The sequence below is a fragment of the Aedes albopictus genome, chromosome 1 (genome assembly GCF_035046485.1).
Source record: "Aedes albopictus strain Foshan chromosome 1, AalbF5, whole genome shotgun sequence".
Classification (NCBI taxonomy): domain Eukaryota; kingdom Metazoa; phylum Arthropoda; class Insecta; order Diptera; family Culicidae; genus Aedes; species Aedes albopictus.
In genome coordinates this window covers 172,094,201-172,121,333 of record NC_085136.1, presented here as the reverse complement: position 1 = coordinate 172,121,333, position 27,133 = coordinate 172,094,201, and the positions used below count along the sequence as shown (strand labels likewise).

The following is a 27,133-nucleotide window of genomic DNA, read 5'->3' as shown; positions in this document are numbered from 1 at the left end:
AAAATTATCAGAGTGTTACGTCTGTTTGTCTGTGCCCAGGAAGTCAACTAAATTTTCCCGACCGGAGCGGGAATCGTCCACCGTCTCCGGATGGACGATCCATAGCCTTAACCACTAGGCTAATTGGAGACCCAGACTAGTTTGCGTATGAGATGAGAAAAAAAAATAACAGGGGTTTGAGACTCTAGAAATGTGTTTTAGAACGAGCGCATTAGAACATGGCGTGCATATATATGCACAGCTTGTTGTAATGTTCATATTAGGAGCCGTTCATAAACCACGTAGACTTTTTGGGGGGACGGGGGGGGGACGGGGGGGGGTGGTGGATCTGGCCAAGGTCTACGCACTATACAAATTTTATTTTTTTTTGTATGGACAAAAGTCTACGGGGGGGGGGGGAGGGGGGGGTCTGAGATGGCCAAATTTTGGTCTACTTGGTTTATAAACAGCCCCTTAATTGAACACCCAAAGTTCTCCATACATGTCTAGGGTTCCAAACGTTGTTCTTTTTTTCTCATCCCATAACGCGAACCTTTCTAAAATTTAGTCGAGCAGTGTTATTCATTAAAAAAAAATTTATGTTCACTTGCAAAGTTGTACGAATCTTCGAGATGCTCTTGAAATCGTGAGTGAACAAAGTGGCATATCTTAGATCGACTGCATGAAACAGTGTTTTACAAATCAATTAGTTGTTTAATCACTGGAGTCGTTATAAAAATACCTTTGCTGAATAAAATATCAGAAGCTGAAAGGTTTCATGGTACATTTCTTTTCTCGCTAGACTCAACATTTCATTGCATCTTCATGCGATCCCACACGTATAATTTATTGTAATACAAAACGTAAGATAAAGGGGTTTGGATTATTTATTGCCATCTTTTCGTTATATTGGCTGCTGTTGCTATTTCAACAACAATATCCCACCAAATGGGAAGCTGCCACTGTTGTTACCTTACATCCTAACGATAGCCACGGATGGATAAAGTTCCGCGTGGAAATGCAATGTGGAAGGCAACTGAGCCTAAGAAAGAAAGCCTACCCCTGCCTTTTGGAAGTGTAGCTTCGGAAAGAGTAGGTTATAGCGAGGAAAAATTCGACAGAATTTCACGAAAGCAGTCATCCGGTTGAGATGGGATGGTTTTCAGAAGGAAATATATGTGGAAAAGAAATGTACAGGAAAATTGGCTACCTCTGATGTCGGTTGTGGATCGGTAACAAAGGTGTGATTCGGTTTGGTTCTGATATTATCGCTTTCCTGCTCCTAAAATTGGCATCCACCCTCAACCGGAAAGTATGCTAGGATATGGTATTTGCAGTCATACATACCAACGTATAGAAACATATCGCAATAGAGTTCACATATGTATAGCACGAACCTCGTTGGAAATAATCAAATCTCGTTTATCATGTTTTTAATATTTTCGTTACTTTTATTGTGAATGCGATGCTGAAAAAATGTCAGTGCAGGAGTTTATGTCTTTCTATTTTTTGATGATTTGAGACTAAACATCAGTAAAAATAATTGAAACAAATATATTACGAGATGCAGAAAGGCTTGGATGTGTCACATCATTCAAATTTCAAATGCTCCGGTATTATTTTAACGGTATCCAAACAAGCGACTATGTCTTGAAGGTCTTGAGTTTTTAATGCTCTTCATATTACGGACAATTCTACGCTATCCGACACACCTGTCACTTCATTCGTATTGAGAAGTGTGCTGAAGGAAAAAAATTGCCTCGAACGATAGCTGGACAAAAAGTAAAGCAAAATAAATTTTGATCAAGTTGAGAGGTGTAAATTGGATTATCTCGAGTATCAAATAATATAAGACCATGATTTATGGTGCTTTACTGGTGGAAACGCTTTTCAACCATAAATCCATATCAGGGCGATACTGATTGAATTTGGAAAATTTCATGATTTTGCTTGAAATGCGTCAAATCTAAATATAAAATCATATTTGATATATTGATAATATATGTAATGTGTAATATTTGTAACAATTTGAATGCTATGATTGCATGCTTTTTTGTCAACAGATGACAAAGGTAAATCAACAAATTCAATCCTATTTACAAGTTCTGTTCAAAGTCATACCAATATTTTGCTTTAATTCAAAAGCAAATGTTATCTCATACCCAGCTGGTAGTCCACGTGTCACATATGTATTAGTAATCATACATGTTTAGGATTTCTAATATGCATGTCATTGTCAACTACGCAACAGAACAGATGACGATTGAAGTGCTCATATAACCGATGCGGTAAGCAGCGTACAGGCATTTAGCATGACCATGCTGGGGGTGACGGGAATGATTCTCAGTCGGTCCAAGAACTTTTCTTAAAGGAAATCTCCTTGACTTCATTGGGCTCAGAGTATCTTCGTGCCTGTCACACGGAAAAGGCCTTTGACAGATGAAGCTCTCAGTTAATAACTGTGGAAGTGCTCATTAGTATGGGACACGCTTGTATGGAAAAAATAAATCCTCGCTCCAGTCGACTTTTTAGATCCCGTTTAGGTCTCATATGAACTGTACAAAATTCCAGGTGAAACTTTAATTCAGCGCAAGCGGTTCAAAGTTTTCATGGTGTTCTTTATGGGAAAAGTTACACTTTCAAACAAAAAATCCTAGAGATCACCCTTTGTCTCCTTAATTCGAAGAGATCAATGCTTCTTGTAGAAAATCATTTATGAAACTTTCTTTCGAAGACCACAAAACAATTGGATGCTTGTGGAAAAAGTTATTGATTTATTAGAGTAAAGTGGGGCAAAAGTTCGAGTGGGGTAAGAGTTTCTTTTAAAGTTTTTGAGCTCAATTCAAATTATTTCTTTCGGGTGTCAAGGTTGTTCGAACCCTTTTTCAAAAAGAGTCTTTCACTCCAAAAATTATGAAAATTGATCAATATTTCGAGAAGTTATGACAAAATGTTGGTTTTTGATCAAAAAATTGTAACATGCGATGGCCCTTGCAACGCATGGAATGAAATTTTAATGAAATCGAATTCGATATTTTATTTTGGGGCGTAACTGGGTATATTTTGAAGATGCTCTAGCATGTATAACTTTTTGCAAAAAAGAATTGGAAATCGTATTTTACACATAGTGGGGCAAAAGTTCGAATTGTGGGGCAAAAGTTCGAGTCATGTGGCAACTTTGGGTAGAAACCTATAATTCTGCAAAATGTACATATTATCTCTAAGAGTGATGGAATTAGTGAGAAAATTCGATTAAAGTTGAAAAAAAATGTTGTTTTATCTGAATTTGGCGGAAAACTACTAATTTTTGGTGTAGTAAATTTAACCCTGATTTGGGTAAAATCCAAATCGAATTTTAAAGTGTATTCCAGTTCTAACATCAAATATCAAGTGGTTTCTGGTACTCCTATTACCAAAGTGTCAAAATAGTGTGCTACGGTTAGCGAAATTCCAGAAACACTAGATTCGAACTTTTGCCCCGGTAGTGGGGCAAGAGTTCGAATAAAACACACACATACAAAAAGTGTTGTAACTCAAAATTGAAAAGACATTTGGCGTCACTTTGTTCAGCAAAATTTTAGCTCATGGATGGTAGAATCACCACACGGTATTTATTTATTTTTATCTGCTTCGATTTTTTGAAATAGGTCGAATTATCAACTAAGGTCGAACTTTTGCCCCACCTTACTCTACCGATTGCTTATAAAACAAAACAAAAAGCCGTTCGTTGGATCACTAATCGGTAATAAATCAATAACTTTTTCCACAAGCATCCAATCGTTTTGTGGTCTTCGAAAGAAAGTTTCATAAATGATTTTTCTACACTGAAAAAATATTTTGTTGCATTGTACGAAATCGCTCGTCCGGTTTACGAATGGCATTCGTTGTTTTTTGCAACGAAAAGATCCGTAGTGTGCCTGAGTTCGTTTCGTAAAAAAATCACTACGACACAATAACACAGATTTTTTCTGTCTTTTTTTTGACGGACCGACCTAAATCATGTTGAAAAAAAAAAAAATAGCACGCGTATATCAGCTTGGTTTTCACAGGCTCCGAACATGCATCTTCTGATTGATACCTACCAGTGCTAGACATCCATCTGTAGGCGCTTGTTGAAACCGTTCGGAAACAACCAGAACGCTTTCTACTCCGATTCAATTTATAAATAACTTTTACTTCCAACTGAGAGCATGCTTCCTTCCTCTTCTCGCACACGCACCGTCATATCTGGAGCAACATTTGAAAAGGGCATACAAGCATTGGTAAACAATGACTTCACACGTCGCTCCTGAGCCCCCCTCACAAAAACTAAGACCGTTATCAGATAGAGCAAACATCGATCTTTCGGATAACGGTGTTCAAGCCCGTGCACAAGGGGGGGGTTTTGGGGGTTAAACCCTCCCCATTACTGACGCATCATACACTAGGCGCCCCTCCCCCTCCCTTGGCGCCACTTCTGTGCACGGGTCTGACGGTGTTCATTTGCGTAGGCGGGCTGCTGTTATGCCCTACGGAGCGTTTTAGAAAAAAGACACAAGACCTCTTGGGTTCTTTTCATATGTTGCTTCAGATATGCACATGAAAACAGGTTGCTTTGTTGTCTCTGCGCTCAACTCAAACATCAGTGATGACTGCAAAGCTTTGTTGCATTCTACGAAGCGAAACTTTCTTTTTACGCATGGTTAGTAAAAAACGTTTGACATTTGTTCGTTTTGTTTCATTCTACAAAACGGGAGCTAAAATCTACGAATGAGCAAGCTTAGCGTCTGTCGGATTCGTGATTTCGTACATGATACAACTCCATTTATACTGTTTCAGCGTGGTGATACGAATGGACCGTACATTTTACGCAAATTGCTTTCAATTTACGAAAACTGGTTTTACGAAGCATATTCGTTGAGCTTTTACGAAAGTATTTTATCAGTGTACAAGAAGCATTGACCGATTTGTATTAAGGAGACAAGGCACGACATCTGGGATTTTTAATCTGAAAGTGTAACTCTTCCCATAGTAAATCCTATGAAAGCTTTGAACCGCTTGCGCTAAATTGTAGTTTCATCGATTGCGCTGAAATTTTGTACAGTTCATATGGGACATAAATGGAATCGAAAAAGTCGACTGGAGCGAGAATTTGACGTTTGTCCCATACTAGTGCTCATAGAACACTAGTCTGAGAAGCAGGCTTTGTCACAGTCGTTACACCAAGAAAAAGTTGACGACTCTGCAGAGTTGAAAGTCATTGAATTCATCTGTACACCTCATCCCACACTCTTCTTTTCAATTTTGCTCCTGGAGATCGAACGAGAATTGGCTTCCTCAAGGTACTAATTGTTCCTGAAGGTTTTGGGGCAAGTAGGTTGCCTAAGAGTAATGTGGGGCAAAAGTTCGCACCTAACAGACTTCACAAAATAGAGTAAGGTGGGGCAAAAGTTCGACCTTAGTTGATAATTCAACCTATTTCAAAAAATCGAAGCAGATAAAAATAAATAAATACCGTGTGGTGATTCTACCATCCATGAGCTAAAATTTTGCTGAACAAAGTTACGCCAAATGTCTTTTCAATTTTGAGTTACAACACTTTTTGTATGTGTGTGTTTTATTCGAACTCTTGCCCCACTACCGGGGCAAAAGTTCGAATCTAGTGTTTCTGGAATTTCGCTAACCGTAGCACACTATTTTGACACTTTGGTAATAGGAATACCTCGAACCAATTAATATTTGATGTTAGAACTGGAATACACTTTAAAATTCGATTTGAATTTTACCCAAATCAGGGTTAAATTTACTACACCAAAAATTAGTAGTTTTCCGCCAAATTCAGATAAAACGACTTTTTTTTCAACTTTAATCGAATTTTCTCACTAATTCCATCACTCTTAGAAATAATATATACATTTTGCAGAATTTTAGGTTTCTACCTAAAGTTGCCACATGACTCGAACTTTTGCCCCACAATTCGAACTTTTGCCCCACTATGTGTAAAATACGATTTCCAAATCTTTTTTGCAAAAAGTTATACATGCTAGAGCATCTTCAAAATATACCTAGTTACGCCCCAAAATAAAATATCGAATTCGATTTCATTAAAATTTCATTCCATGCGTTGGAAGGACCATCGCATGTTACAATTTTTTGATCAAAAACCAACATTTTGTCATAACTTCTCGAAATATTGATCAATTTTCATAATTTTTGGAGTGAAAGACTCTTTTTCAAAAAGGGTTCGAACAACCTTGACACCCGAAAGAAATAATTTGAATTAAGCTCAAAAACCTCAAAAGAAACTCTTGCCCCACTCAAACTTTTGCCCCACTTTACTCTAACTAATAAACGAAAAGAAAACAATATCATTTTTCTTCGTTAAAAGGGTCCCTATCATGATGCCTTCAAAATTTAGTACTAGATTTTTTCGCATTACTTTTGTAGTTCTTGTAATACAATTTTTAATAGAAGTACTCCAGTGCGAACTTTTGCACCAATGTGGGGGCAAAAGTTCGCATTATGCGGGGCAAAAGTTCACACCTTGTAAAGGGTAGTTTATTTGTGTGATGTTCTTTTATTGCATGCTAATTCATGTTCGTCTTTTCAATCTAGCCATGAAATCTGTTTCCTTCTGTTTTTAGCATTACGGCCCAACTGGAATACGACCTGGTGTTCAGCTTTTGTATAGAATGTGTTTTATGAAGACTTCCACAACTATTAACTAAGAGCTGTCCTTTCCAGCGTTACTGCAAGTTGCCAAAATACATTGTGGGGCAATCATAGAGATACATGTTGCACAAAATACATAAAAAAAAACAAATATGCAGCAAAACTGTTGAACAGGACCGTAATCGAATCTTATCCCCGTCAGTATGGTGATGAGTTATAGCTGTCAATTTACAAACTAAGCTATGAAAGACCCCGGTAAAGTAGATGAACATAAGAACTTCAGAAACATACGAAAAAACACGACGAGGATGACGAAGAAAATGTTTAAAAATGTTTTTTGACCATTTTTCATTTCTTGATTTAAATGGGTTAACATAATGTTTGTCTTACAATGGAACTTCTCACAAAACTAAGTTCAAACCCTCTGCCGGAACGATTTCAGGGTGCATACTACACATATTATACATATATAGTAGTTTCTATACGAAATCTTCGTTGCTTCAATGATTCTGTAATTATATTGATGTACTAGATTCAGAAATCTAGTGCGAACTTTTGCCCCACTGTAGAGGTTTTAACAATGTCCCTTTCTGTAAGAAGCACTAGTAGTTTATTGATTATTCGAGTGCACCTCTCGAACTACTATGGAATAACGGTTCTCCGACGTCAAGAGGTTATGAGATTTTTCTTCTTCTTGTTACTACAAATTCTTATTCCAAAAGGTGCAAAAATTCTATCAAAACACCTCGAGACACATTTTTTTTTGCACAACTCTGCCAAACCATAACGAAATCAATCCAATTTTTATTGACGAGTAACTGACCAGATTATGTGTCAAACCCATACAGATTTGTTTGGGTTCTTGACTTGTGCTCAGAAAAAGACCCACTGCGAACTTTTGCCCCGTGCGAACTTTTGCCCCGCATTACTCTACATTAGTAGCCCGACGTTGAACCGAAGTTTACACGTATTGCATTGTATCTGGTACATGTTTGGCCCTGCACCAGGGTATCAAAAAAATTAGTTTCGTACTTAAACTAGCGGTATGGGTGATCATGCTATCGTCATGATTTTCTTTTAACTAAAATTATGCTAACTATAAAAAAACTTCAAAATAACAATTCCATCCAGTGATAGACGATGCAAAGCAAGGAAGAATCTCGTCATTGCTTAAATGAATAAACTTCAAGTGTGACGCTAATTCCTTTTTTGCAATTGGTTATTTATTTGGTCCAGGCAGTACGGCATGTGCTTGATTCCTAATTGCTATAATTAATCATTCAGTAAACTTGCTTGGACACTTGGGAATCGTGCTCGCCACCCAGTCAAGAAGAACCCAAGAACAGAAATCAAAACAAAATGCAGGGAAGGAGGAACCAATTTTCATTTTCGCTGTATTCTGATGGCGTCGTGTTATTTCTTGCTCAATCACACGTTAATTGGTGCATTATCGTTCAGGAGGCAGAATCGTTTGCGCGAAAAAATATATATGGGCATGGGATAGCGAATCTAAGAACAGATTAAGCTAAGTACATTTTATTGTTACAGATTTTTCATAAGTTTTTTTTTATGTTAAACAGTTGCCTAACTGAGAGGACGCTTTCCGAATTCTACTTCATAATACTTTGAACTTAAACAATTCATCATTTAAGAGGTTACATACCTTGCGAGGATGAAAAATTAGAACTTTTTTAAATGAAAGTATACTAGCTAAACAGTACGCATTCCGAATTTCATAAAGATTGGAGAATTAGAACCAAAGTTACAGCTCATTGTAGCGCTCATCCTCCATTAGGACCAATAAAAGTGCAAAACTTTAAAAGCGATTATCTCGAAATGATCTTTTAAAAAAAAGTGTCGTTACGGGGATCACGATGTCTTGAAAACTAGTTGACCGATTTGCCTACTTTTTTTAACCCTCGAGCAGTCTCGTCTTTGACTACCTGCAGCGACACCGCGCTCACGCGGTATACAACAAGCGTGCATTTTTCATGGTGCGTGTATTCAGTACACGACATGACCGCTCCCGTGTTAATTGTTCGTATTTGAAATTTCGAGGTACTGAACGGTTAACTTTGACGAAAAAATGCCTAGTTGTCTTAAAAAAATACTTCAATTAAACTTTTTATACCGTAAAATGGGGTGTTAGGAACTCATGGGGTGTTAAGGGATTCATTTTCACATACTACTTGGAAAAATGGCTAAACCGTATAAAAATTGATTTACTAATTTCAAATTCGCTTAAAATGTGTATTGGAATTGAAGGTATACTATAAGGATTACCATTCATGAAAATACGTTTTAAACTGGACACTAGACAGCAAAAAGAGAACGGCATTGCTTTTTCTCTATTTCGCTACCATTGAAAGATTCATTTGTAAGGTCAGAAATATTATTAGGAAAAATATGTGAGTAAAGCCTGTATCCGCAATAATCGGGACACAAAAGTACGGCAGTAACTCTGTACTGAATCAATAAAAATAGGCCAAAAATTAACTGAGAACTCTTTGATATATGTTTATTATTTGTGCAAAATTTCATAAAAATCGATGCATTATTTTTAACTGTGGATAAGAAACAAACAGACGTGGTTTTTAAGTATCACCAATTTTCATTCGATTACTAGATAATACTTTTCCGCTACAATTCAAAGTTCTGTGAGGATAATTATGAATTTTCGTGAGCAGTTATGACACTTATAGAGACACTTTCTTGCAAAATTTCATCAACTTTTATCCATTGGATTGAAAGACACCGGTGTTGATAGGGGATAGTGTTAGTGAACATGTTTCATGTTTTTCATGTGCGATGTTTGCCCACTCATAACTTTTGAATGTCTCTGCCAATTTTCATGAAATTTTCACGGAAGGTAGTTGATTATGTGTATATTATTCCTGCAAAATTTGATGATTATTGGTGTAGTACTTTCAACAATACAATCGAAACCATAAGGGGTGCTCACTAATTGCTGTCTTAGGGGCTAAACTCACGGTTAGCCCCAATATATGTTTCGACTATCAAATTGTTGATAGTTCATCGATTCTTTTGAAATTTTGCCTATGCAAGGGATATACATTGAGAAGTTTGTGTTCAAAATTTCAGCCATTTCCTTTATCAAATTCAAAAGTTACAGCGCTGACTAGCTAAACCAGGGGCTGTACTAAATTCAATTGCTCGCGTTCTACTGTTTCATTGCTACAACAAAAGGTACTTCACCGATTCAACTGAAATTTTGCAGGTAAAATGAACACATCTAAAGATATTATCAGTCAGAATTTGAGCAATTTTAATGTATATATTGCAGAGTTACAGCCATATTTCTGTGTCCCGGCTATTGCGGATACAGGCTTTAATCGTTAGATGTGCTACAATTCATTTCAAACGAAATTTGGGTAAAATATTTGATATTACTAAGGTGGTTTTCGAACACCGACAGCTTTTGAGAAAAAAAGTCTAGTTTCATAAACTGGTGGGGTGTTAGGGGATGACATTTGTCATATGTACAACTTTTTAATTTGTATCACGAAGTTTTGAAGCGATTGATTCATTGTATAACAGTAACTATTCTAAATAACGTATTACGGATTTCTTTTTGGGTATAAACATCCCAACAATTGCTATGGATGATAAATTCAACTAATACAACAAAGATCTTTAAAAACCAGTTTTAGATTGATACATATAATTAGAAAATTGATCAAATGTTTATACTCAATGCCGCAATAGTCCCCTCTTCACAGAAGTTTGTGTTCTTTAAGTGTTTTGTTTTATTTTAACGAGGGCGTATTCTTCAAAATAGATTTTCCATCTGTTTTATTATTTGAATATTATCAATGATTGGCGTTTGTTCGTGAACGTCACGAAGGAGAAGTTGTACGCCATCTGTGTTCGAGCGGCAACTACGAGCTGATGCATCACCCCTTGTTCATCGATGCGATAAACGCCCAAAAGGAGAACATTCTGGAGACACCAACACTAACGTCGGCACCACTAAGGCGGTTACAATGGCGTCGTACCTTCTTCCGCCTCATCTTGGCTATAAAAGGTGGGCTACTGCAAGGTATTGCCCTCTTTCTGCTGTGACGTCATAGAAGTGGACCGTGCAACATTTCGTTCAAGTTATTCTTTGAAAAAGAGTGTCTACGATTAATTTTGTAATTTTAAGAGTTTTGAAATATAAGTGAATTAAATTAGTGTCGATTAAAGTAACTTGCGTGTGAAGTTAGTACTCCGGCAGTCCAAGAAACTCCCACGGCTTTATCCAGAGTGTATCAGTTTCCTCTTCGTAATTGACCGTTACTGCCCCAGATTCCGAAACGGTAGAACCACTGCTCCCCGCTGATCTAACATTGGTCCTTCGAGCCGGATAGCGTCGAAACTCCGCTAGCCAACAACCTCACGAGCTGAATCTACGATATCTACGTCCGCCATCTTCCGTTTGGCGAATCCCGTCTCTTGGATCGCTGAACCGCCAACTTCATGCTGGGATGTTCGAGAACCTTCTAGTCGTTCCGTCGAAGTAGCACGCCTTCCGGACACGACTCCCACCTCGAGCATCAACTGTTGAATTCAATTCAAGGCACTAGAATTGCCTTGAAAAGGTAATTACAATTCCTATCCCCTAAACTACCGTTTTGTGTGGGCTACGCTGGTCTCAAAATTACAGGTCCATTTCTTCGTCACACCACCATGCCGACCGAGCGCCGCATCAAAACCCTCAAGCTTCGGCAGAAGAGCATCATCACTTCCTTCACGCTTATCAAGACCTTCGTCGACGATTATGATGAAGAAACCCAGGTCGACGAAGTCCCTGTCCGGTTGGAACATCTATCTAAGCTATGGACCGAGTACAACACCGTCCAAAGCGAGCTGGAAACCTTAGACGACGAAGAACTAGAAACCCACTTTCAAGATCGGGCTACTATCGAGTCTGCCTACTATCGCGTCAAGGGCTTCCTACTGGCGCACAACAAGCCTGAACTCAATCAGAGCACCTTCAACACTTCACATTTCGAGGTGCGACAACCCCCGTCGGCATCGCAAGTCCGATTACCCGATGTCAAGCTACCAGTCTTCGATGGACAACTGGAAAACTGGTTGAACTTCCACGATTTGTTCCTATCCCTTGTCCATTCATCCGCCGACCTTTCGAACATACAGAAGTTCTACTATCTGCGGTCATCGCTATCGAACGCAGCTCTACAGCTCATCCACACGATCCCCATAAGTGCCAAGAACTACCCGGTGGCATGGAACCTACTGCTCGACCACTTCCAAAACACCGCACGGCTCAAGCAATCGTACGTAGACAACCTCTTCGAATTTGCCACGCTAAAACGGGAATCGTCCGCAGAACTGCATAACCTGGTGGAAAAGTTCGAGGCAAATGTTAAAGTTCTGCAGCAACTAGGTGAGCGAACGGACCATTGGGATCTTCTACTAATCCGCATGCTCAGCAGTCGTCTCGACCCGACGACCAGAAGAGACTGGGAAGAGCACTCTTCGTCCCAGCAAGCTGTCACCTTTAAAGATCTAACGTCGTTCATTCAGCGCCGCGTAACCGTTCTCCAATCAATTCAACCGAAACCTATCGAAGTTCCACTCCCACACCAAGCGAAAAAACTCTCTCAACGACCCGTCGCGAGCAACGCAGCGAGCCAAGCGAATCAACGTAGCTGTATAATCTGCACAGATCACCACCCACTCTATCTATGCGAACGCTTTTCCAACCTTTCGATCACCGACAAAGAAGCCGAAGTCGACCGTCATCAGCTCTGCCGAAACTGTCTGCGAAAGAGACACCAATCATCCGAATGCTTATCGTCTTCAACCTGCCGAAGGTGTCGTGAGCGACATCACACACAGCTGTGCAAGAATCCACCCACATCGAATGAATCAAAACCTGCAAGCCACCAGCAACCGAATCCTGCGACTCTTCCTTCCACAAGCGATACACCGATCACCTCAGCCACAGCTTCAATGGAAACCGCAGTCAGCTGTGCATCTGTTGGTCCCGTACAATCAACCATTCTTCTGGCCACCGCAGTCATCTCCATCATCGACGACAACGGCACCGAACACGTCGGCCGAGCACTTCTCGACTCGGGAAGCGAATGCTGTTTCGTTACAGAACGCTTCTTGGAACACATCAGCGCGCCACGGAAAAGAATCTCCCAACCCATCTCTGGAATCGGCCAACAATCAACTCAAGCAACAACTAAGTTTCTTGCACAGATCCGTTCAAGAGTTGGCAAATACTCCACCAATATCGAGTTTCTGGTCTTGCCAAAAGTCACAATTGACCTGCCGGCGACAACCATCGACACCTCGTCTTGGACACTACCACCAGGAATCAAAATTAGCTGACCCATCGTTCGCCAGCACCGGCACGGTAGACATGATCATCGGAGCTGAGATCTTCTTCGAGCTGTTCAAGGTCCCAGGTAGAATTCCGCTCGAAAACAATCTACCCGTGCTTGTCAACTCGGCATTTGGCTGGGTCGTGTGCGGCAAAGTTACTGGTAGTCCTGCACCCGTCGTCGCTCATCTAGCATTCAAACAACTGCAACATAACCACACGCCGATACAAGGAGCAACCTCGAGTCAACGAAATTTTCACCCGCTAGCGAGCACCAAAAAACCGAATCAACTTTCCAGTAAATCATCAATGGCCTGCCTGCGAAAAAGCTCCAACTGTTACACACTCCATACAACGAAGACAACAAAACTTCCATCGAAGCAAGGCACACGCGTGACGAAGATCTACCACCAACCCTTCAATGCTTCCCAAAGATTACGGACCACCACAAAATCAACAATCATTCCATCAACCACTCAGGGATCACAGTTTCATCAACGAACTTCTATCAATGACACCGATAACATCCCGAAAGCGCTACACCACACGATGAATCATCCATTCAACTCACGTCGAACAATCAACAAACATTCGTCGGTCACTGATCACTATTTTCGTCATCAACACCGAGGAAATTTGGAACCCTTTCATCGCCAACCAATGGGCGAATCAACAGCGCTTGCTGCATTCCATCACAGGGGCCAGCGACCGGTTGCTCAGGCGTTCATACCGCAACACCGATCGCAACCATCGATCTCACCAGCAGCATTTCCCGAAACGTTCCGACCCTCTGCATTGAAAGGCCAGTGGACATCATCAGCAATGATACTCAATCAAACCTCAGCACATCATCGCAGAACTCCGGACGAACGATTGAATGTTGCCACCTCCAAAGACTGCATCATCAATGGACCAATCCGCAAACAACAACCAGTACACTGGACTCGATCATTCCAATTCTGCAACTAATTTTCGTCAAACCACAATTCTTCGTCTAACAGTCTGCGAGTTCCAGGAGGAGGACCTACAAATAAAGAAAGATGGGCCTTCTGATAAGAAGGACACGCCATTGTTCCGTCAACCATTGTTTCATCGATCGACCTGACAGAATAGATGCAAGGAGAATATAATGACAGTATCCACATCGAATCAACTGTCAGAAACACGGTTTCTGAAGGGGCCAGTATGTTCGTGAACGTCACGAAGGAGAAGTTGTACGCCATCTGTGTTCGAGCGGCAACTACGAGCTGATGCATCACCCCTTGTTCATCGATGCGATAAACGCCCAAAAGGAGAACATTCTGGAGACACCAACACTAACGTCGGCACCACTAAGGCGGTTACAATGGCGTCGTACCTTCTTCCGCCTCATCTTGGCTATAAAAGGTGGGCTACTGCAAGGTATTGCCCTCTTTCTGCTGTGACGTCATAGAAGTGGACCGTGCAACATTTCGTTCAAGTTATTCTTTGAAAAAGAGTGTCTACGATTAATTTTGTAATTTTAAGAGTTTTGAAATATATTGGACTATAGTTAAGTGAAATAAATTAGTGTCGATTAAAGTAACTCGCGTGTGAAGTTAGTACTCCGGCAGTCCAAGAAACTCCCACGGCTTTATCCAGAGTGTATCAGTTTCCTCTTCGTAATTGACCGTTACTGCCCCAGATTCCGAAACGGTAGAACCGCTGCTCCCCGCTGATCTAACAGCGTTAAAACTTGACAGCTTTTTGAAAATGTGAAATATGCTCACTTGTTCCGTATATTATGTAAACCAGACTGTCACTTACTCTTGCAAAAACAAGTATTTATGGCTACTAAAATATCTCAACAACTGAAATATGCGATGCTCCAGAGTAGAAATATCAGCATTGAATACACAGTTTACACCCTGGGCCATCTCATGATGCTTGCATGTAAAACATTCCAATATGAAAGAGTTTTTATGTGAACAAAAAACTGTCAGTACACATCCTTAGTTAACAACCTGTTGGTCAGTCAGAACTGCTCAATTTGATTACTCTAAATAGCAGTGGCGTAGCCAGAAATTGTCTCTGGGAGGGGTTTTCAATGGTCAATGATACCTTTTTTGATTTGACGCTTACATTTTGTCAACAGTAATGAGAAATTGTATTCGTAGTTGGAAAATAGCGGCGCAGCCGAAAAATTTTTTCGTCGCAGAGCGCTTTATACTGAAAATTTGTTCCACAAATTTTGGCTCTGGGGGGGGGGGGGGGGGGGGTACGTAATTTGTATATGACGCCAAAGATTATCAACTGAATTTGAGATACACTGTAAAATACTGGAAATGTGAATTGTAAATGCTGAGTGTAAAACATTTTAATTTTTTCGTTAAAAGAGGCTACATAATTGGTTCAAAAAGCCGACAAAATCGGAGGGAAACGGAATCGGGGGTTTCCAAAATCGTGTCAGCCCAATGTTATAATACTTAATTATGTCATTTTTTCATTGAAATAAACAAAAAATAACGCAATAAAAATACTCCAGATAATCGAGTCTAAAATTCTGGATAATCGAATTCCGGATAACCGAGTCTCCGGATAATCGAGTCTCTGGATAAGGATAATCGAGCCCGACCTATAAAATGTTTTCAGCCTCACATATTTTAGAACAATATTGCTACATACATAATCCATTTATAAAAAAATGTTTCATTGTCATCACAGTTTAGTGTTTCTGTCTCTGAAGATAAAATATTTAAAGGTATACATATGAGATAACAATTTACTCACCAGTTATTAACTTGTAATATCGTCAGTCCAGTGTCCTGCGCTAACTGTTTTTTCTGGTCTTCGGAAGGGTAGGGGTGCTGTAGGGTAGAATAAATCATTCAAAATTGAATTGTTTGACAATGAAATAATCATAAATTTAGTCACGTGTCGATTTACACATCAGGCAAGCTGGATATCTTTGTTACAAAATACATATTTGAACATTTGTACATGAATTTAAACGCTACGTAATTGGGATAGTTCCGGTATAAGAACAATCCACGTGAGAGAAGTGAAAACGTGAAGAATGATTGACATGCGTGTTTTGTTCGAATGTCTTATGCATTTCTCTTATTCAATACCTTTTTAGTGTGTATATCTGTGGTATATTTACGTCGGTCGCTTTTGTATGCATCCATCCATTAAAAACTAACCTCACCAAACTTCCGAAAAAAAAGCGATCGAGTAGGCCATGGGTAAACGAGTAAGACGCACGAGTTGACGATGATTTGTTCTACTCCGTTGGCATAATCAGCATTTGGGAATGAAACAAAAAAAAAAAAGATTCGCAAAATAAGGGTTGCATTTCACCATTGACTTGACAGGTCCATTGTTCTCACATCTCTCGGTCTTGTGCTTTTAGAACAGAACCTTGTCAGTGGTGGTGGCTGGTTGCTGATGGCGACTTGTGTTTGCATTTGTTTGTATTTCAAGAGTGTATATTTGCGCAACAATAAAACACCCACATCTGGCGGAAACGAATTTAACCGCATCGTTTGTGCACCGGGGGCTTTTCGGCTTGATTCCTTTGTTCGCATCATCTTGTAGTATCCTATGTGCTTTGTGTCCATTATTCGTAATTTGACAATAGAATGAAAGTCGGTTTCACATATGTGTGAATACTGAATACACCGACCTAGATTAAACTGTTGTTAGAAATTATTTTGAATTGGTTGTTTTATTGTACAGAACGCGATCGAATCAATAGAGTGTTAAAATAAGTAGTTATTTATGCAACGATTTGCAAAATAACGAGACTTGCAGAGCTGGATAATTATGCCGATTGCTGTAAAAATCGAGTTTCACAACGAGTTTCATACAACATTTTTTGCAATGGCAAGAACTGTTATATGATGATAACCATCAGCATCATCGTGCTTCCCGTTGGCTCAATGGAATCCACGTGTTCCATAATGCTAGACAAGAAATTTAAATCAAGCAACCCGTGCTATAGCCGTCATAGTTTTCCAAGCTCTTTCCGCGGAGACCGATGTTATTAATTAAAAAATTGCATTATGATTCATAATGCAAACCAAATGAATTTCATTATGTACCATTATGCAATTGTTTCATTCAGTAACGAAAAGTAGATCGTAATGATACTGAAACGGGAAGTGTAAAACAAATTTTATAGCGCAGAATTGCAAAAAAAAAACATGTGTATGCAATTCAGTATCATAATTTCTATTTTATAATACTCATTTCATATCATAATGACCACTTTTTCCGCACACTGGTCCATAATGCAACTCATGTGGGTTGCATTATGAACATTATGCAACTCAAATGAGTTGTATAATGAAAAAATCATTACATAAAATTTTGTATGCAGCTCGTTGCAAAACATGAGTTTTTCAGCAATCTTCGTATTTATCAACAAGCTTCGTTGGGGTTGGATGAATGTACGATTCGAGCTGAAAACTAATCTTTTACAACTCGCTGCATAACTTTTTTGCATGTGTTTCATGTGACTCAGTAGGAGGGTTAGGAGCATATGTGTATACAAGTCGGAAAAACCCCCATGTTTACCCTAACTGTTGAATTAAGAACTCTATTAGTTACAATTTCCCACAAAGACCGTATTCAAAAGGGATACTTATAAATATCTTAAAGATTTTCATCCAACTTGAGTATCTCTAAGAATCAGGGAACGAAATAACCTATCACGATCCCAATAGAAATTTACATAATCGTTGACCACGCAGCGAAGCGATTGCAAACACTTTTCATGTGAAAAACTACTGTATGCACTTTAGGAATCCAAAAATGATCACTGACGCTGTCCATAAACTACTTTGACTCAATTTTGACCATCTCTGGAGCAACATTTGAAAACGGCATACAAGCAATGGTAAACAATAACTTCACACGTCGCTCCTTAGCCCCCATCAGCTTATTCACAAAAACTAAGACCGTTATCAGAAAGAGCAAACATCGATCTTTCGGATAACGGTGTTCATTTGCGTGGGCGGGCTGCTGTTATGCCCTACGGAGCGTTTTCGAAAAAAGACACAAGACCTCTTGGGCCCTTTTCAAATGTTGCTCCAGATCTCAGACTCCCCCCCTCCCCACCTCGTAGACTTTTTCCAAATTTGTCTCCAAAATTTTCAAAATGGCCCATACCAATTTACCATGCCGTAGACTTCGACCTGATCCACTAATGAGTAAAATTTTCTTTATTCATCATTAGGGTGACCAATTTTTATATGGTGGTATGAAAAAAAACAAGGTTTTTCAAAATGTAAAATTTTCAACAAATCATAACTTTTGAACCAGTTCACTGATTTTAAAATTCTCTTTCATATTCCAGAATATTAAAAAAAAACATACATCTCTGATTTTTTATGTGTTACGAATTGTCTGATAAAAATATAAAACCAGAGTACCCTTTGGTCCCGAGATCATGAAAATGTGAAATAACTAATATCGCATTTTGTTTTGCACCGTAATGCAATTTATCGCCCATATCCCTTAACTTGAGGTATTTTCCCAGAAAAAATCAATTCAAGACCTTTCAAACAAGAACAGCACTTTAAAAATGGTCAACCGATTCATTAATAATTTATTTTTGAGAATTTCAGTCTCGAAAAAAACGATTTTTTTGGTCCCCCTAATGACGAAATAAAAAAAAAATACTGGTTCCATTATTTTCTACGAACTAAAATACCCATCAAATTTCACGGCAATCGAAGTTGTGCTATATCGTTTTTCTATGAACTGCCTGTAATCGCATATCAGTAATGCGATGTAATGTAATCGCATTTCATTTAGTACCAATTAGTTTACCACTAGTAGACTTAAGCGCCAGCACATATGTATGAACTAAAAGTAAATAAAAAAGGCGTCTTTAAGGTGAAGGTTTCCAGCGTCCACTGCGAGGAAGCAACCAACAAGTAACATTTTCAGATCAATTTGTTTGCTGCATCTCCAGATTTGTGCTCGAGAAAATTCAAGTAAAATGAACGGCGGTCATCTTTGCACTCTACCAACCTTATCCTTAAGTTAAGTGGATATGATTTTCTTATCATTTGGATTTGCAGCATCCGTTTCTCCCACAGTGTACACTGTAGCCTAAGAAAGGGTGTCAAAAGTCAAATTTTAGACACTACCGGTGTCTCAAGCTGTGTTTTTTTTCATCCCTAGGGTTGATATGGCGTGTGTGCATTGAATGTAGTAAGTAGAGGATCTCCTCGTAACAATGACGGGCGATGGGCAGAGAATTTCCCACGAAGCCAACACGCGCCTATAATATGATGATTATAATTTGTAAAAAGGGTATATCCAAAGATATAATTTACTCTTCAGTCCTCGATGTAGATAGAGAGCGCAAAATTTCACGACTTTCAAATTACAACCGACTCGATTGTTATTGCCTCATGTATCATGTTTTTTCCTCAACTTGATGGAAACAGAAGAGATGTAACAACCGTGATCTTTTGTAGAACGGATAGTTGAGCATGCAGCGAGGACAGGAGTTTCCAATGCGATGGTAAACAATTGGGCGGAGTGTTAAAGACGGTATAACATCGATTGCATCAAGCATCGACAAGAACTAGGGCGAATAGGTATATCATATTCCTATGACAAAAAAAAAACTTCTTTTTTCATTAAAAAAGAAAACTTTCATCTCATAGCCAAATATCCCTCCAGTAATTTGATTCCAATATCAAATGACACCGTATTTAATACTTAAGAGCCAGAAAAACTAATGCTCATAATCCAACCAACAACGCAAAAATTGAGAAAAATGTCATAAAGAGTGTAAAGATTATTCCTAAGATGGTACGCATTATACCTCCGTACCCTGTCTAGGAGATGTGATATCCTCTCGGCACATTTGTAATGTATATTTTACGCAAACTGACTAATGATTATTAAGATAGGATGCATACTGGTGGTGTTGCTGCCACTGCTGCTGCTCATGCGATGTACACATTGCCGTAGGCATGCCAGGGAGATGCAATATAATGTTTTGTGCATAGTAGGCACCTAGATCGTGTATTCTATATCTATAATGGTATTGTTTGCTCAAGCTTTTTGATGAGGTGCGTGTTGGGGCGTTACGAATCTCCCTCCCACAATTTCTACCAATTTTGCTACTGACGCCTGGACGTTCGGTGCAAGGAATGAGGAAAAGCCTTATGAGCACGCACGCATAAGACGGCTCCTGTCCTATGCTTAGAAGTCAAATGGTCCTAATGATATCGTTTATGTGTGGTTCTGCCTCCTTGCATGTTAAACTGGCAGTTGACAGCCAACATATTTCAGGACCACGACTTGCACATATGTTAATTGAGCTTGTACTGAAGGATATCAAAGCCCAAACTAAAACTTTCGTTATCTCTAAAAAATGTCTCTCAAAATATGACTTCACTGGCATTTTTTGAGCTTTTAGTAGCACTTGTGTGACTTTTGCAAATAGAAGAATGATTCATGTACTTTGAAAAACTAGCAAAGACTAATCGAGCGCTCAATATTGATGGAGTCTGTGAGTCTTAGACAAAACAGACCTATCTGTCCAAAGATTAGAACAAACAGTGAAATTAATAGGAAGTTGCTCATCCTTTCTATTTTTTTAATAATCATCGAAAGAAAAAAAAAATATTGATATGTGCCTAAGACATGAAGCTCTTTTCAAAAATAAGAAAGCAAGAAGACACATGAATTCTACGATGAAATACACACACACACACACACACACACACACACACACACACACACACACACACACACACACACACACACACACACACACACACACACACACACACACACACACACACACACACACAAATTGAAAAAGTTTGTCTGAAACTTTTTAGCCGGTGATGTAAGATGATAAGGTGATGTAGGATGTTCTGAAATCTATGTCGAAGACCACAAAGCGACCGATGCTTGTAAATAAAACTATATTCAACAAACCGCATGCAAGTGTTTAAGTTTAAACACGCAAAGGAATATCATTGCAACTAAGGACCGATTTCTTCACCTCGGCTTAACCCGTAAGCCAGGCTTACCCATATAGTTAAACCTGGCTTAACGCCTAAGCCAGGGTGAAGAAATCGACCCTAAGTCATGCTGTTTCGGCAAGCAATGCTAAGGCTATAACTTTGTTAATAGGCATCAGATCACTTCGTGGTCTTCGGTAAAGTTTGTCAGGACACCCTAGGCTATGTTTTTATTTACATTATCGGTTACATGGTTTTAGAAAAATTCGAGCTTCTCATGAGAGAAATTCAAAACAGTATGTTTTCTTATGTAAAAACTCGTATATACTTCAAACGCGATGCGCAAAACGTAGACATAACCAATCGTACCCAAATTTTGCACAGTTATTGGGTCCTGAAATGGAACCTAAAAAACTTTGATCTGATGAGATGCTTTTGCCATTTTTCCATATAAGCGGCCGTCCATTATTATTACGTAAGGCAATTTTCCCGATTTTTCGACACCCCTTGTAAGATTTTTTGAATGAAACTTCAAATATTTTTGTATGACGCGAAAAATTTTGCGTTACTTAACTGGTCGATGTAATCAAAGAATTATCATAAAATATGGAAGGGTGTCCATTTCGCCCCGTACCTTTCCTGCCAGCCCTAAAAAACATGTTTTACAATTCATTACTTCTTCAAAAAAGACATTCTACCTGCTGTAAATGATTGAAATGCAAAGGAAACAAGCTGAAGATGTAAGCCAACTGATAATATGTTAAGTTTTCTCTGTTATACAGGACTAACGTACTCATTTGCTTGGGGTGTCCATTATGACCCTAATCCTCCTACCGTCGTGCGCAGCATCATGATGAATATCAATGGATTACCCGCAGATTGTTGGGTTAATGTTGGTCAGCAATAATAATTTTATTTTTTCATGTCGAAATGCATCTAAACTCGAATTTCTCGAAATGAAAAGCTTTTACCGAAAAAAATATTTGGTAGGCATCAAACCGGCCATCATTGTGCACAACCGCTACCAAATATTTTTTCAAATATTGTGTTCCACTTCGAGAAATATGCATTTAAATGCTATTCGCCATACAATATTTTTGCGATTTACTTTTAGCGATTTTTCGCGCATAGAAGCTGGCGCCACATTGGTCGATGCGGAGAGTAGGAAAACAGCCAAAGCATTTAATTCATTAGCAATTTCCGATGATGATGACACGTATCTTCAATATTGGAAATAAAGGGGGTTTTCCGTGACTTTCATGTAGAACTGGTCTAGCCACAAAAGTTTTGATATACCATATTTTCAGGTTCAGCTTCTGAAATGAGCTGTAGATGATTGAATTTAGATATGCCGAAATGACGGTTTCAACACTATATTTTGTTAAGAGTGTGCACCCACAATAGGAAATTAATCGGTGTAATAATCATCTATTTTCAAGTAGGATGAATACGGAAGCAAAGGGAAAAGTATACTCTTACTCTACCAGTCTTCAATCAACGATATCAATGAAATTATCGTACGAAAAAAACATAATATATTTGCTAAAAAATCTGAACAAATTTGCCGCATCGTCAAGCTGTTCACTCATGCGCTAAAATGTGATGCACATGGGAGCAGTGCCGGATTACGGCTTTGGGGGGCCCGGGGCAAACTCTATGAAGTGGGCCCCCCAAAATAAAGATTTTGGATATATAAATTGTACATTAACGATTTCTCTTCAATGTTTTGTATTCAATTATAAAGAAAATCGTGTTAAGTACTGTTCCTTTTAATTCCACTAAGAATTTGCATCCTATCGTATATGTCAAAGAATGCAAATTCTTAGTGGAATTAAAAGGAACAGTACTTAACACGATTTTCTTTATATGTATTTACAGGTACTCCACTAACAAGCCCAGGTTCATCATCATCGTTTTGTTCTCGTTTTTTGCTAATTTTTGTGGTTTTGAAAACTATGACACACAACTGTTTTGTTTTCTAACAAAGGACTCTAGCAGGCAACTGTAGAAATGTTTTTTTTTATAGAAACTCGCCTATTTTAAAATTTAATAAAAAAAAGCTTTATTTTTACACCTATCTAGATTTGAATTTACTGCAACCAAGCATTAAATCCTGTCCCACAAAATAGTAATTCTGGAAAATACACCTCAATTCTACAGTTGAATTGTTTAGCAAATGAAATGTAGTTTTTTTACTTAATCGAAAGAGCAAAATATTTTTGCATCAAACATTATGACACTAAAGAACATGATGTAAAATTATAAAAAATATGAAAGTTTGCATTTTTATGTAAATTTAGACTATGAAATAATCTGGATATCCTTAAAGAACCGAACTATATCTACTTTAGGAAATGTATAAAATATACTCTTTCATTGAAGTGCATTTATATGGTTTTGTTGAAGGAAAAATATAGGGCTTCAGGATTCTTGGGGGGCCCCCTTAACCGGGGGGCCCGGGGCACTTGGAACAATTGCCCCCCCTTAAATCCGGGCCTGCATGGGAGGTGAAATATTTTCACTGAAAATTCAGCTGCTTAAAACCACAGAACCGGAAGATATTGCATTTTAATGTGAAAAATATCATTATGCACAATTCAAAAGCTTCGTGTCAGGTATTTCTGCCGGAGGTGTATCATTATAAAATGTTAGTTTCCAAACGAAGCATTATTATATTATTATCAGCAGAGACCATTCGCAATCACACCATACTCTGGCGACACCCGGATCTGTTTCTGCGAACTTTTAAACATAACGTATTGAGTAAAAAAAATAATAGAATAAAATAAAATTTCTACAAACAATTTGAATGGTGAGCACTGGCTTGTTGGTTATATGCCGCACATAGCTTTAGTTGCATCAAACACACAGCGGTACTCATGAGCGTATTGTAGGAAGGGTTCTCATTGTCAAGAGCACGGAACGCATGAAGCTGAAAATGCTTCTCAATTTTAATCACGAATTGGCAAGCTAGAATTTCCGAAATGAAAAGCTTTTCCCTAAAAAAATATTTGGTAGGCACCAAAGCGGTTATCTTGTGCACAATCACTACTAAAGATTTTTTCGAAAATTATTTTCCACTACGAGAAATTTGCCTTCATATGCTTTTTACTGTACAATATTTTTGCGACATACTTTTTTACGATTTTTCGTACTTAGAAACTTGGTCGATGCGGAGAGTCGGACGGAAATCATTGATTTCAATGGCGATTTGCCCTATTCACTTTCTGATCGGAAAGAGAGAAAGAAAACTGGCTTAATTATGCTGAAAATGTTACTGACTTGCGATTTATGGCATTACAAATGATTTAAATAATATTGCACCAAACAAATGCAATCATAATAGTCTAGTTTTCACCACGTGGTAGTGTTCCATAAAAGCTTTCTTTTCCTTGTTTCATTACGCAACAGAAAAGTGTTGCACATTATGGTGTCTGTCCAGTCCTCGGCTAGCGTCAGGTACCATGACCGTGGGGTCATTTGGCCGAACGCCATTTGGCCGGAAGGGTCATTTGGCCGAATGCCATTTGGCCGAATGCCGTTTGGCCGAAAATAAATGATAAACACTATTGTTCGCATCAGTATAACTCGAAAGAACAGCCTATGATTCAGAGAAGGAATTTTTTTTGATAAAATATTGTCAGGTTCAACGCCAACTCATCCCTGAATGTCAAAACTAGAAAGAATAGACTATGATTAAAAGAGGGAAATATTTCTGATGATCATATTGGTAGTTGGAATGTCAAAAACTTCCTCTGAATTCTTTTGAACATAATTCGGACAAACGGCATTCGGCCAAACGACCATTCGGCCAGATGGCATTCGGCCAAACGACCATTCGGCCAGATGGCATTCGGCCAAATGACGTTCGGCCAAACGGCATTCGGCCAAATTGCTGGACACCTGACCGTGGGTACACCTGAATGTTTTAGATTTCGACGACTAAATAAGGAGCGACTGGAAAGGACTGAAATGCTTTCTAGCTCCTCCTCAGCACATCACCAACCGTTCATCTGCACCTGCCAGTCTCGATCCTTCAGGAATTGCAACATCTAAACTATTAGTTGCATCCACTGCCAACACCGCCGTCATGTTTGTCTTTTTGCAAGGGATTTCAATGCCCAATTAAACTGAAGCAGAAACATTTTGCGCATCACACTGTAGGTAACATGAAAATTTATGATAGTAATTTCGTCATAATTAATCACATTTTCAACGTTTGAAAAGTACACACTTAGAAATTCTGAAATTTCCACGAAACGGAATCACCAAAAAACGTAAATGTTTTCAAGACTGAATCACAAATTGGACTCAATTTTACGCGCATCATGTAAGTGCTGGTTGGTTAGCAAATCCGTTTCACCAGAAACGTAGAATCAGTATCACGTTCATCAGCCACCTTCCAACTCGGTGAAATAGCCGAGAGGTAAGAGATGTGGCTCACGATCAGCAGATCCGGAGTTCGAATCCCATGCATGACAGTATTTTACTTTTCTATGTTTTATCTGTCAAATCGGTTCTAGCGATTGCTAGACGCTAAGAAAAAATAAGTTTTATTTTGGGGTGTCTTGAAAGACGTAAAATTACATGTTATAACCTCTAAATTTGTGTTTTTGAAGATGCTCGTATATGTCAGGTTCAGGACACTTAAAATTACATGATAGTTTCTAGGTGTGTAGGGTATCGCGCCACTTGGACGGTGGCTTCTATATTCGTCTGTTTTCCACTATAACTCAGTCAATTTTGAACCAATTGACTTGAAATGTTGTACACGGGTAGATACTATACCTATCTCACCACATTCCAAAAGTTGTGTCAATTGGTTCAACTGAGTTATAGTGGAAAACAGACGAAAATAGAAGCCACCACCCAAGTTGCGCGATTCCCTACCTATGTTTTAAAGAATTTTCAAGTTGATAAACGTTCAAAATTTCATTCAATTCGGTTCACTGGTTTCCGAGATATGGCAGTTCAAAAATTAGTTGTCTAAAAAAATAATGTTTTACGAGAACGATTCTAGCTTCGCGAAAGAATAACCAATCGCGCTCAAATTTGTACCAATGATGCACATACATATAACAGGTTGACAAACAGTCAAAATTTGAGATTTTTTGATACACTCTATGAAAAGTTGCAGCATGTTGTTTTTTTGTGAGGGAAAAAAGGTTGCCTATCCCAAACACGCCCTTGTACTTGATCGAAAAAAAAAATCTTCGGTGATACACTTGAACAACCACATGCTGCTTCTCGTGAGAACGCTTATGTCCCACCCGCTAAGAAAAAGTTACTCTAAAATGAGCAAGTTCACACAAATCTGATCTTAACTGGAACAGCTCAAAAGATGAAAATACCGTATTTCTAGCGTTAACGCTGAGCCAAGTGCTAAAATCCAATCAGTTTAAGTCGTATAATACTCTTGACATTCTTGACATTGTCAAGAATATTATACGATTTTCGCCTAGCGCTAGCGCTTGAAATGAAATTTACTCATTTTTCGTGTTGTCCCACTTTGGCCCGAAAATGAGTGAATAATGTTATCGTGCAAGAAAATATTAAACTGGATGTATGTATTCAGTAATTTAAAAAAAATGTATGCAACTAGTTTCAAAACCCCCTCACCCCTTTGTATCTCTATATAACATGTAATTAGGTAAGCTAAATGAAGGACACTTGATATAAACAAAAACATGCTTGACGTTCAATATGCCTCCCAGAATCTGTAAATCTGCACACGCTTACGGTTGTTCTCTCTCCAACTTTTCATCACTGTGTGCCATCATAGAGAAACGTGCGGCTAGGCTGCAAGATGTGTGTGTTTCAACGTGATTGTTTCTGTTTCCCCTGAATTTTCCGGATACGTGTGCTGAATGATTGCTTGCCGTTTTCATTTATATTTTTTGTTCAGTAGATTATTGCATATTTATTTATTTATTTGGAAACATATAAAACAACAGCAGCAGTAATTACACACACATGAAATAATATCGGTATCACCGACACAGGATTGAAGTTTTTTTTTTATTTTTGTTTACCATACGGGGTACTCTTTGTGTACTTGCTTGCTGCAAAAAGCATGTATCTATTGCTGCATTTAAACGGTAACTATTATAAAATTTTTGACAAGTCATTCATTTTCTGGTTTTGGTATTAATTTTTGATATATGCATGTTTCTTTTTGCCTTTTTTTAAA

The 27,133-nt window shown here is 38.6% G+C and overlaps 1 protein-coding gene across 3 annotated transcripts in view; it reads right to left on the bottom strand.

Moving 5' to 3' along the window:
- The window catches only part of LOC109405285 (homeobox protein homothorax), a 534,195-nt gene that overhangs the window by 104,741 nt on the left and 402,321 nt on the right, over positions 1-27,133 (bottom strand). For all 3 annotated transcript variants that reach the window (XM_062850402.1, XM_062850455.1, XM_062850504.1), the window contains one exon: positions 15,737-15,813. In XM_062850402.1, the coding sequence (XP_062706386.1) occupies positions 15,737-15,813 (77 nt within the window). The remainder of the gene's footprint in view (positions 1-15,736; positions 15,814-27,133) is intronic.